The 12,033-nt window shown below is 38.9% G+C and overlaps 1 protein-coding gene and 2 long non-coding RNA genes across 5 annotated transcripts in view; 1 reads left to right on the forward strand and 2 right to left on the reverse strand.

The window, feature by feature from the left end:
* The window catches only part of LOC149123418 (uncharacterized), a 207,965-nt gene that overhangs the window by 106,519 nt on the left and 89,413 nt on the right, over positions 1-12,033 (reverse strand). The gene's annotated exons all lie outside the window — the stretch shown is intronic.
* SPTLC3 (serine palmitoyltransferase long chain base subunit 3) overlaps positions 1-12,033 on the forward strand; it is a 159,547-nt gene that overhangs the window by 48,507 nt on the left and 99,007 nt on the right. The window contains exons 3-4 of the mRNA XM_002710970.6: positions 9,928-10,082; positions 10,672-10,820. Of these exons, the coding sequence (XP_002711016.4) occupies positions 9,928-10,082; positions 10,672-10,820 (304 nt within the window). The remainder of the gene's footprint in view (positions 1-9,927; positions 10,083-10,671; positions 10,821-12,033) is intronic.
* The window catches only part of LOC149123419 (uncharacterized), a 51,451-nt gene continuing 48,076 nt past the window's right edge, over positions 8,659-12,033 (reverse strand). The window contains exon 3 of the long non-coding RNA XR_016215990.1: positions 8,659-9,111. This is a non-coding gene — a long non-coding RNA (uncharacterized LOC149123419). The remainder of the gene's footprint in view (positions 9,112-12,033) is intronic.

A 12,033-nucleotide genomic window follows, 5' to 3' on the forward strand; every position in this document is an offset into this window, starting at 1 on the left:
TCAATGTCTGTGCAAAACAGAATTAAAAAGTTATTTATTTTGCAACAAAAACTGACATCTGTCAATTAACTAGTATAAAGCCAATGTGTGAGACAGGTGGGTTATGACAAGCCCTAATGAATTGCTACTTCTAAAACTCCTATCTTTTTCCCTTTTCTTTTTATTATGGAAACAATGCATAAAAGTAATCCCTTTGAGCATCTTTCTTATCCCTTTTATATACTTGTGTTCATTTGCAATTACTCTGCCCTTACCTTTGCATATGAGATTATAACAGACATGTTGTTGTGTAAAATAATTCTTTTTTACCTAACTATATGTTGAGGGATTTTTAAATGCCAGGACAGGATTACTTCATTCCTTTTAACAGCTATAGGATGGTATTCCATAATGTGAATATATAATTTATTTATGTTCAGATTTTATTATTATAAATAATATGCTCATAAGCAGCATCTGTGTTTATTCTAAGATAATTTCTCAAAATGGCTTTCTGGGCCCAAGGAATGCATATTTTCTGTGAAAAGCTGTCAAACTGCATTTCAGAAAAGCTTGCTTAGTCAAAGTCAAGTGAACATTATCAGGGTGCTTCTTGCCAACAGTTTACATATGTTGATATTATCAACTTATTTTTTTCACCAGTATGACAGATGAACATTTTTCATTCTTATCTCAATTCACAATTTCCTGATTAATAGTAAGGCTGAGCTTATTTTCACATGTATTTTAGTCTTTTATACTTATGCTTCTTGAGTTGCCTATTCATGCCACTGCTAATTTTATTAAGTTCATTTTCCATTGATGTAGTGAAATTCTTTCTGCATATCTTTATGTCAATAATTTGACCAATAAATGTGTTTTAAATTTTTTTCCAATTCTGTTTCTTAGCCCTTAACATTACATTATTAACAGTTACACATAAATTTTTAAACCATATGCAATAAACTTTTTAAATGTTTTTTTCTGTTGTTATTCACTTCTCTTTGGGGACAGAAGTTAGTGATGGTTTTGGAAACACAAATTTTTAATCTTAAAGTAATAATATATTTTCCTAGGATTCATTCAGTGCTTTTGTGATTTCAGGCACTTATTTTACACATACAGTGAGATAGAGGAAATATTATTAAAGACATTCCCAGCTGTCTCAATATCATTAACTAAACATTTTACCCATTAATATGCAATACTGGTGTTTGTCTATTTCTTAGGTAATTCTGCATGTTTTACAGTAATTCTTAAAATTTTTGTTTTAGACTATCCTTTAGAATTGCTTTGTCTGGTATTGAATTTTGTAAAAAAGAGATACTATTTTAACTGGAAATACTTAAATCTATAACAACTTAAATTTGATATTTTCATAACATTCAAACAGGATATGTCTCTCCATTTATGTATTTCTTGAGTTCTTCAATAAAGTCATAATTTCTTTATAAAAGTTGTGTAATTTCTTCCTACTTTGATATGATTCCTTTTATCATGCTCTTATTTGAATATTAGCTTTTCCCATACTATCTACAAATTAGTTATTATAGCATATAGGAAAATAATATTTTCATATTACAATCTCATATGCTTCCACCTCAATGAATCTCTCCACAGTTTAACAGATAATTGTATTGGAAGTTCTTGGAATTTTCCACGCCTTCATGAAAAAATAAACTGTATATGAATATTATCTGTTGGGTTAACATTTTCTGTAACTAACTCCTGTGGACTTTTGTCTATTTAGTTTTTTTAAAGAGTACATGTTAATGTCTTCCACAATGATTATGAATTTGTTAGGTGTTTTTTTTTCTTCCTTATGTATTACAGTGTAACTATCAGGCACAAAAAACCTCATTGGCTCTAACAGTTACTGGCAGATTTTTCCCTTTAGTCATGTTCTTTACCTTATGTTCTGTCTTGCCTGATATTAGTACTTAGACATGTACTTTTTCTTCAGTATTCATCTTTATTTTCAGTCTTTTTCATTTTCATAAGACGTAGGCTCTTATGAGCAGCCTATAGATAGATTTTAAACAAGTATGAAAGCTTCTGTATTAGAGTAGCCTTGTTGATAACTATTACAGTATGTGAAATTATTATAAATTAAAACTAGTCAAATTTTAGCCATCATATGTGATTAAATGTGGTATTTTTTTTTCATGTGACTTTTTTTATCTTTTATTTAATGAATATAAATTTCCAAAGTACGACTCATGGATTACAATGGCTTCCCCCCCCATACCGTCCCTCCCACCCACAACCCTCCCCTTTCCCACTCCCTCTCCCCTTCCATTCACATCAAGATTCATTTTCGATTATCTTAATATACAGAAGATCAGCTTAGTATACATTAAGTAAGGATTTCAACAGTTTGCTCCCACACAGAAACATAAAGTGAAAAATAATAGATGATTTTTTTTAAATGATGATGAAATCAGATCAGACCTATTGTCATGTTTAATCCCAGTGAGAGTCAAGTTGGGAATTGATAGTTTCTTTTTTCTTTTTTTTTTTTTTACAGAAGATCAGTTTAGTGTACATTAAGTAAAGATTTCAACCGTTTGCACCCCCATAGAAACACAAAGTGAAATATACTGTTTGAGTACTCGTTATAGCATTAAGCCTCAATGTACAGCACATTAAAGACAGAGTTACAGAGAGAGATAGAGACAGAGAAAGGTCTTCCATCTGCTGGTTCACTCCCCAGATGGCCGCAAAGTAAGGAGCTGCATCTATCTGAAACCAGGAGCTAGGAGCTTCCCCCAGGTCTCCCACATAGGTGCAGGGGCCCAAGGACTTGGACCATCTTCCACTACCTTCCCAGACCATAGCAGAGAGCTGGATTGGAAATAGAGCAGCTGGGACTAGAACTGGCGCCCACATGGGATGCCGGCACTTCAGGCCAGGGCTTTAACCTGCTGCGCCACAGCACTGGCCCCATTATTTTTTATTTTAAATATTACTTCTTCAAGATATTGGTACATTTACTTATTTTCCTTAATACATATTTAAATACTTTTAACTTTCTCTTTTAATTGTGGTATAACAAATAAAAGTTGTATATACAGTGTGCCTAACATGATGTTTTGATATGTGTATACATTGTGAAATGATTATCACAATGAAACTAATACTGTATCCTCACCTCATATAGTTACCCTTTTCTTTCTTTTATTTTTGTAAAACTTTTACATATTTGAGAGGCAGAGAAAGATAGGGAGAGGATGCAGGAGCAGGGAGGGAGAAGAGGAAGAGAGGGGGAGAGGAGGACAGGGGGACAGGGGGACAGGGGGAGAGGGGTGAGGGGGACAGGGGGAGAGGGGGACAGGGGGACAGGGGGAGAGGGGTGAGGGGGACAGGGGGAGAGGGGGAGAGAGAGGAGTGCACTTCCATATACTGGTTCACTCCTCAAATACCTCCAACAGCCACAGCTGAGTCAAGTCAAAGCTAGGAGCTGGGAACTCCATCCAGATTTCCCTCATGGGTGGCAGAAACCCAATTACTTGAGCCATCACTACTGAGACAGAGTGTGCATTGGAAGGAAGCTGGTGTCAGGAACCAGAGCTGAAAAGCAAAATATTCTTATATTTTATATTATATATATTTTATATTTTATATATTTTATATTATATATATTCTTATATGTATAAAATGTTCTTATATGGGACATGAATTTCTTAAGCCAAACACCTAGTTCCTCTTTCTGTTAGCTTTGTGGTGAGAATATTTAGGATCTATTCTCTTAGAAAATTTCAGTTAAATAATTTTTTTGTATATGGAATAAGGTAAAGGTCCAATTTCATTCTTCTGCAGGTGAACATCCAGTTTTATCAACCCCATTTACTGAAGAGATATGTATGCGTTCTTGGTGCCTTTGTCACAGAAGAACTGTCTATAAACGGCGTGGATTTAATTATGGACTCTCTGTTCTAACTCAATTCTTTATATAGATGGGAATGCTTATTTGGTGTCTTATCAATTGGTTGCTGACTTGGACAGTTATAGGATTTAAAGCTCAAAATAATATTCCCTAATAGTCTTTTCCACTACTGTCACCTAAGAAAACTCTGAAGTAATCTGATTATTATTCCATTACATATAAACTATCTTTACCTTCTTTTTGAAAGCATTTGAGATTTTTCTTTTTGGAGATCTTAAAGTAGGATGTATCTTGGTGCAAAACTTCATGTATTTCATCTAATTAGTACCTGTTGAGCACCACAGCTTAGTATTCAAACCTGTCTGTTTCTAGAAACTTCACCCCTTCTCTTCTATTTTGCCATCTTTTCCTCCTCTTTTTCATCCTCTCCTTAATCGCCTACTTTGATTCTGTCATGTCTGTTTGAGAGATATTGGATCCCTGAATGTCCTACATGTCTCTTGCCTTTTCCTTCATATTTTCTTTTCTCTTTTATCCTTTTTCATTTTATTCTGAGAAAAGGAATTCTAATTTATTAATCTGTTTTGTGGCTGTGACCACCATACTCTTGAGCTCTTTGTCCTGTAAAGGAATGCATTGTTCGGTAATGTTTCGATAATGATGTCACTTTTATCAGATAGGAAGATGATAGATAGATAGATAGATAGATAGATAGATAGATATAGATAGATAGATAGATAATAGACAGACAGATGGTCCATCTATCTTGAATGGTCACAGAAATAGAGTGGGATGAGTTGCCAGGCCCAGGAGCTTGCCTCCTTTCTGTATAAGTTCCCCACCTTTCTAAACTGGGGCATTGCTCTTCCTTTCAGTTCCTGCAACCCACCACAAAACTCTATCCTGTGGGCAATATTACCAATGGTTACTTCAAAGCCCAATAGGAGGAGGATGGATGGATCTAGCTTCCCAGTTAATCACCAGTTAATCACCTGCAATATCAACTTTCTACAGTCCTTCACTCTTTTTTATTTTTATTTATTTATTTATTTTTTTTTTTTGACAGGTAGAGTGGACAGTGAGAGAGAGAGACAGAGAGAAAGGTCTTCCTTTGCCGTTGGTTCACCCTCCAATGGCTGCTGCAGCTGGCACGATGCGGCCGGCGCACTGCGCTGATCGAATGGCAGGAGCCAGGTGCTTCTCCTGGTCTCCCATGGGGTGCAGGGCCCAAGGACTTGGGCCATCCTCCACTGCACTCCCTGGCCACAGCAGAGAGCTGGCCTGGAAGAGGGGCAACCGGGACAGAATCTGGCACCCCGACCGGGACTAGAACCCGGTGTGCTGGCGCCGCAAGGTGGAGGATTAGCCTAGTGAGCTGTGGCGCCGGCCAGTCCTTCACTCTTGACCTGAAATGTTAGCTTATATCTATATGTGTCTTCTCTGATATTGTTTTGAGCTATGCTTTCCTGTGGTTTTATATTTTCACTTACTACATCTTATTTTTATTCTCTATTTAGTGATTCTTCAATACTTCTGATTCATTGATGACACTTTTGCTTGTCTTTCTAGTTGTTTAGAGCTTTATTTTTAAAATATATATCATCTTGTCATTTCATGGAACTTTCATGATCCATACAAATACTGGGTCTGCCATCTTTATTCAATCGCTATGTAATTCCCTAAAAAACAAGTGTAGCCACCCTTTGGGTTTCTCATATTTCAAAGAACTGTTTGAAATATTATCCTTTCGAAAAACTAAAAAGAAGGAAAGCACAAACATGTTCTGTTATTTTGAGCTCTACTCTGACAGGAGAAAAGATTGTTTCCTTAAAAGAAATGGTGATATAATATGAAATACTAGGTGAGAACAGAAGTGTCACTGTAGACATGAATGAATATAATGATACATTTTCTATATGTAATGTCATGATTCTAGTTGCTACTGAATGGGAATGTAGCCAAATCAAATAAGAAGGAACATGCTTCCAAATGTGACAATAGTTCTTACAATGGGCAGTGGACATGTTCTCTTCACTTCCTCATAAACACCAAGTCCTGAATCAAGGTTTATGGGAAAGAACATTTGTTTTGGAACTGGATATGACTCTCAATTTGTCCAGTCCAGTTTGCCTTCTTCCACTTTATACATAAAAGTTTGATAGAATTATCTGTAATACTTAGAAAATTATAAATTACCATACAGGCATAAAGGTGGAAAAAGAAAGACTATCACATTGTAAGTAAGAAAAAAATTCATTTTTGTAGCTATGTTTTTAGGTTGAATTCACCCCTTTTTCCACTCTATCACCAAAATGATTATATTCTTGTGACTGTGAATTGTCTACATCTAGTCACTTGTGTCAGAGAGAAAAACAAAAGATAGTGAGTATACCAAATTATAGCTACAGATAAAGATATGTCTTATTGCAGTGCTTCTTGTTTTGAAATGTCAAGTGCAGCTTCATTTTATGGTGTACCTAAAATGCTGTGGGAGGCTTGCCTGAGACTAGAGGACACTGACCTTTGGGAAGTGTTGGCAGGTCCTAAAGAAAGCTGGCTGTTCGGAAGAATGGGGTGGAGTGAAAACACACGGAGGCAAGGGAGCAAGCCACACAGGTGGGAAGAACAAGACCACGCCCTGTAGCAAGTCAGTTCACTCCCAGACTGAATCTTGAATCCTAAGGTTCCAAGCTCAGTTGTCCTCAGGAACACGTAACCTGCCAAACTTGCATATCAGATCTGGGTGGGAACTGTGTTACCGCACACAAAGAAACAATTCTAAGTAGTTAAAAAAAAAAAAAAAAAAAAAAGTCCTTCCTTTCCCCTATGGGAATACAAGAGCTTTACACAATTTCTACTGAATATAAAGATCATCCTAACAAGAAGGCTTCCCTGGTTCAATAAAATAGGTTTGAATCCCTGTAACTTGCCCTCAAAGCATTTGTCTCCATTAAGAGGTAGCTGCCCACATACACATAGAAACAAATTCTGGATCTGTGTCAGGAGGCAGAAACCTTAGGCAGGTTGAAGTATTTCTCATTCTCTCTCTGGCACCACAACAATGCATCTTTATGAGGCAGGATATGGGGTAGCTACCATTTTCTCAAGTTGATGCCAAGTTCCTTGTGTCTAGTTGACACACCCACAAAAGTCTAGTGATCTGTGGGTCTTAGTTTTCTACGGTGCAGGTCAGGTTTTCTGTCAGCACTGTTATTTTAGAGGGGAGATGGGTAAGCCTGAGGTCACTCTGAAGGCACTGCCTGGGAAAGTGGATGAGGTCAGAGGCGGAGCAGAGTTCAGGTCACTCACCTTGCTCAGCCTGATCTTCTGCATGTATTAAAAGGGGTTTTTAACTCCATGATTTCTGTGTTTCCTCCACATCTTGTAGCTTGTGCATTTTGTGATTCCAAGTTTGAAATTTATTTTTATTTGATTTTACTGACAGAATGTGTTGACTCTTTACTCCATCTCTCCAAAACAACTTAAAAAATATTTTGGGTAAGGGTCCTTACAAAAGCTAATCCTGTGATTCCATTCAGACTCCTGAACTACTATTTACAGAACTAATTCTCTCTTTTCTTAAAATATTTTATTTATTTGAGAGTTACAGACAGTGAGAGGGAAAGACAGAGAGAAAGGTCTTCCTTCCGTTGGTTCACTCCCCAGATGGCCACAACAGCCAGAGCTGCGCCAATCCGAAACCAGGAGCCAGATGCTTCTTCCTGGTCTCCCACATGGAGACGAAAGCACTTGGGCCATTTTCTACTGCTATCCCAGGCCATAGCAGAGAGCTGGATTGCAGAGGGGCAGCCAGGACTAGAACCCGGCGCCCATATGGGAGCTGGCGCCACAGGTGGAGGATTAACCTACTGTGCCATGGAACCGGCCCCCTCTCTTTTCTCTTGATAGGATAGTTTTATATCATCATTTCAAGTAAGGCTTTACAAGAATTACAAATGGACATAAATATCATTTGGGGACATAGAATCCACAAAACAAACAATCTGGAAAAAAAAGTGAATCAAAAAGGAAATAGTTTGGAAATGAGCTTTCTGGAATTACACAATCTTGCTGTCTCAAAAATATGACTCTTTGTCTGTGAGAACATGAAAGGGCCATATAGTTTTCATAAACTTGTAGTTTTAAATAAAACTAAAACCCGTGTCACCAGCTAGTTGGAGAGAGCACATTTGGTATGAGGTTTTCAAATGGAACAAATCAAGTCTCCCAACCATCCTTGAACATCACAGGCAACTGATCGTGTCCAGAATGTGCCCAAGAACATTCTTTCCTACAGAAAAATCACTATCCCTAGAAATGATGCCTTTCTCACTGAGGATCAAAGGGTGAAGTGACAGAACGGGCTGAGGCCCGGATCTTCCCTGTATTTTCCTCTAGAATGAACGAGCTCAGGGAATGAGGGGTCGGTCAAGTCAACAGCAGAAGTTCATCTGCACAGGCTTTCCCCACAGGTCTGCTTGTTATTTGGGAAAGCAAGTCCATTTCACAAGGGGAAGGAGAGCAAGCAGCCCAAAGAGGATGGGAGCAAGAATGAGCGAACTGACGACCAGTTATTCCCTTTCACCCATCACTTGCAGAATAAGTAATTAGTGTGAGTAATGCTTGAGGCTCCCACCATCTGTGCCCAGCTAACACTGCAACCTCATCCTCACTACAAGGAGTAGACAGGAGATGGTATCAGATAACTGGAAGCCAATCTGAAAATCAGAAACAAAGCAAGACCTTGAAATAGAAGTGAAGTCAGAGCTACCATGAGTTCTGAGCAAAGAATGACCACAGATGCCTTACGTTTTATTCATACGCATTCTTGTTAAATACCCTCCATACTTCCAGCCTATACACCCATTCCCCAAGTGCTCTCTGCAAAATCCATGCAGGTAGCAATCTCATTCTGCCTTGGCACCCTCTCCGAGACCTCTCCTACAGCTTCCCTGAGTCCCCCTGCAAGATGTGGCTCTTCCTCCGCTACTCTCTCTAATCCTATCAATGTCCAAAGTTCTTGGCTTAGGCCATAGTTACAGCTTTTGCATTTTTCTTGCCTTGCTTTAACTGCAAGCCAGATGACAAAATTCAACATGCCTTGCGTTCACCACCAGCTGGACTGAAAATCCCTCCAGTCATGGGTTAATCTCAACTGCAAGAAAGGCAAGGTGTCTCCACCAGCTTCTTATCTCAGTCTCCAGGTCTTCAGCCATGTGACAGCCAGCTTCCTGCCAATAGCAGTCCTGCCAACAGATCCAAAATTTTGAGTACAACCACACTTCTGAAAACATAGTGAGTAGGGATAGTCCAGTTTAGAGCAGTTAAGACCAATTCTTGTCTCAACTATTTTTTGTACCAATTAAATTGTCTTAGACACAAACACCTGTTGTTACCCCTCTGAAATTCTCCTTCTATAGAAAGGCTACAGGGACTCTTGTCTCTAACACTTGTTCTGGGACATGAAATGTACTGTTCTGTCATCTCTGTTATACTTCTTTATCCCATGTGTTACCTCCCCCACTACATGCTAAGTTTTTGTTTTGTTTTGTTTTTTTGAGGGTAGAGACTTCACAGATTTATCTATGGATCTCATCTGTTTCCTTGCTTACTGATCTTTGTACAAAACACAGACTTGCTGATGGATTATTTACATAGCTCTTCTAGATCTTCGCCCAGCCTCCAATTCTAAATGAAATACAAAAGAAAATGGGGGTAGGGGCTGGGCCAGGTGTTTGGCCTAGTGGTTAAGATGCCCATACTGGAATACCTAAGATCAATACCCAGCTCTACTCCTGATTCTAACTTCGTGTTAATGCTGACCCTGAGAGACAGCAATGATGACTCAAATGACTGGGTCCCTGGCAGCAACATGGAAGCCCAGATTGAGTTCTTTGCTCCTGGCTTCTGTCTCAGCCTAGACCTGACCACTGTGGACATCTGGGGAGTGAATCAACAGACGGGTGTCCTGTCACTCTTTATTTCTTTAAGATACATTTTTAAAGATAAGAATGTTTTTTAGATGATAGACCAAAACTAACCTTCCACCTTTGTTATAATAGGATTTTGTGCCCCTGTATCAAGACTTTGAGAATTTTTATACGCGAAATCTTTATATGAGAATCAGAGACAACTGGAACCGGCCTGTCTGCAGTGCCCCAGGACCTCATTTTGACATGTTGGAGAGGGTGTCTGATGACTATAACTGGACGTTCAGGTGAGGCAGTCATCAGGAGTGGTTTGCCAGGCTTTCAAGGAAATACTAGCATGAGTACCAGGTTACAGATGTGAAAAGCCAAGGCCTGGAGTGCCTGGTCTTATATTACTCAGTCCTTAGCACTCATGATGCTAGAGCAGGAAGTCACAGGAATTAAGTTGCCAAGATGGATCATTTATTTGTAATTAAAGTGGGATCTGTGTCAGAAGAGACTCACAAAGCCAGCTGGGAAGAGCTCTTTTCAGCTTTCTTTTTACAAATTCTAGTCTCCTATTCCTTGCTGAAGGAGACAGTGATGCCCATGGCTCTTGTTCTTTCACAAGGTTCCTGCATAGCGCGGGTGTCATAAAAGTGAGCACCCAAGAAGAATCAGGGCTAAGTTATAGCTCAGAGCTCAGGATAGCTTTCTCTAGTACTTAGATCCCTATCATTATGGGGTTCCTTTCCTCTAAAGGAAAACCACATTATGCCGACAACAGCATGCATTAAAAAGAAAATATATAATTTGGATCAGACCCGGTGTTTCTTGGATTCTGGCTTAAAAGTAAATGAGACAACCCTTTATGTTCACTTTCCTGTCTCTCTGCAGGTTTACTGGAAGAGTCATCAAAGATGTCATCAACATGGGTTCATATAATTTTCTTGGCCTTGTTTCCAAGTACAACGAGTCTATGAGGACAGTCAAGGAGGTTTTAGAGAGGTATGGCACAGGCGTGGCCAGCACCAGACATGAAATGGGTATGTATGTTCACTATTTTAAAGCTTTGTCCCCTTGAGTCTCAGCTTTCTTGTGACTACCTCTCAAATTCAAATCATGTATAGAATATGCGCCCAAACAGCTGTTATAAAATCCAAAAAGTAAAAGGACAAAAAATATTTTGAAATTTCAAGCATTATTCTGTTGCCAGGCAAATCATTAATTGTGTTTTGGTTGTCCCAAATAGATAAAAATGGTCTCTTCCTAACCATATTTCTGAAACAGCTACTGTTACACCTCCTCCAGTTGAGCCTTTTCTGCTCTTTGTCTGACTTTCCTTGCTGATGTTTGGCACAGAATAAAATGATCTTGCTTCTGTGTGTGTATGTGGCCTGTCTCTGTAAGCTTCACAAGGAGCGGGATTGGCCTTATGGAATGTGGTGTTGAATGAATGAATGAGTAATGTGTGGATAAATGATGAATGAACAGGCAGGATGAATGGACAAGGTAGAACAGACAACTTTTCCCTTTCTCTGTTCGTGAAAACATGGTTTTCTTATTCAAAGGAGCAAAATCTAGTGCGAAAGAGATTTCCACTCCTTTCTGCTTCAGGGAGAAAGAATACAGCAAGCTTGCATGTGTAGCGTGCTCTGCGATGCCTGGTGTATTGTCTTTTTATGCAGCATCTCATTTATTTTTCAAAAAGGAGCATATATCCTGAGCTTTAGGCAGCATAGATGGTGTTATTTTCATCTTCTGGAGGAGGAAACAGAGGATCTTGGCATCTAAGAGATGTGCCCAGCATGGTTAACGAAACATCCTAACTCGTAGTTTAGCTCAGCTTTCTCTCCTCAGCAGCTCACCATCACAGTGACGCCTGCAAGTTTCACAAGGTCAGTCCAGGTCTAAGAAACAGGCAAATCTAATAAAAAGAGATTTACCTTTAATGAAAAACAAACCACATGCCCTTCTTAGATGGACAGTTAGCAGAAGGGTTTTAAGAACAATGCAATTGTTCAGAGCTGTGAAACAAATGATTCAAACTGGACAAAGTATCTTTTTTATCCCAGCATTCAGTAAATACTTAGTTAAAGCTCCAGAGTGAATAGTGGTGGCTCAGATTTCTTAAGAAAGAGAACTTACTTATCTTCATTTTGAGGCACAGGCTGGGACGCACACAAGGCGCTGGGGAGTTGGGGTGACTGTGGTTGTACTCCACTTAGAACTGAGTCACCTGTTATGTCCCATTTGGAG

The sequence above is a fragment of the Oryctolagus cuniculus genome, chromosome 11 (assembly GCF_051225735.1).
Source record: "Oryctolagus cuniculus isolate XC-2025 breed Fujian yellow rabbit chromosome 11, ASM5122573v1, whole genome shotgun sequence".
In the NCBI taxonomy this organism is placed as follows: domain Eukaryota; kingdom Metazoa; phylum Chordata; class Mammalia; order Lagomorpha; family Leporidae; genus Oryctolagus; species Oryctolagus cuniculus.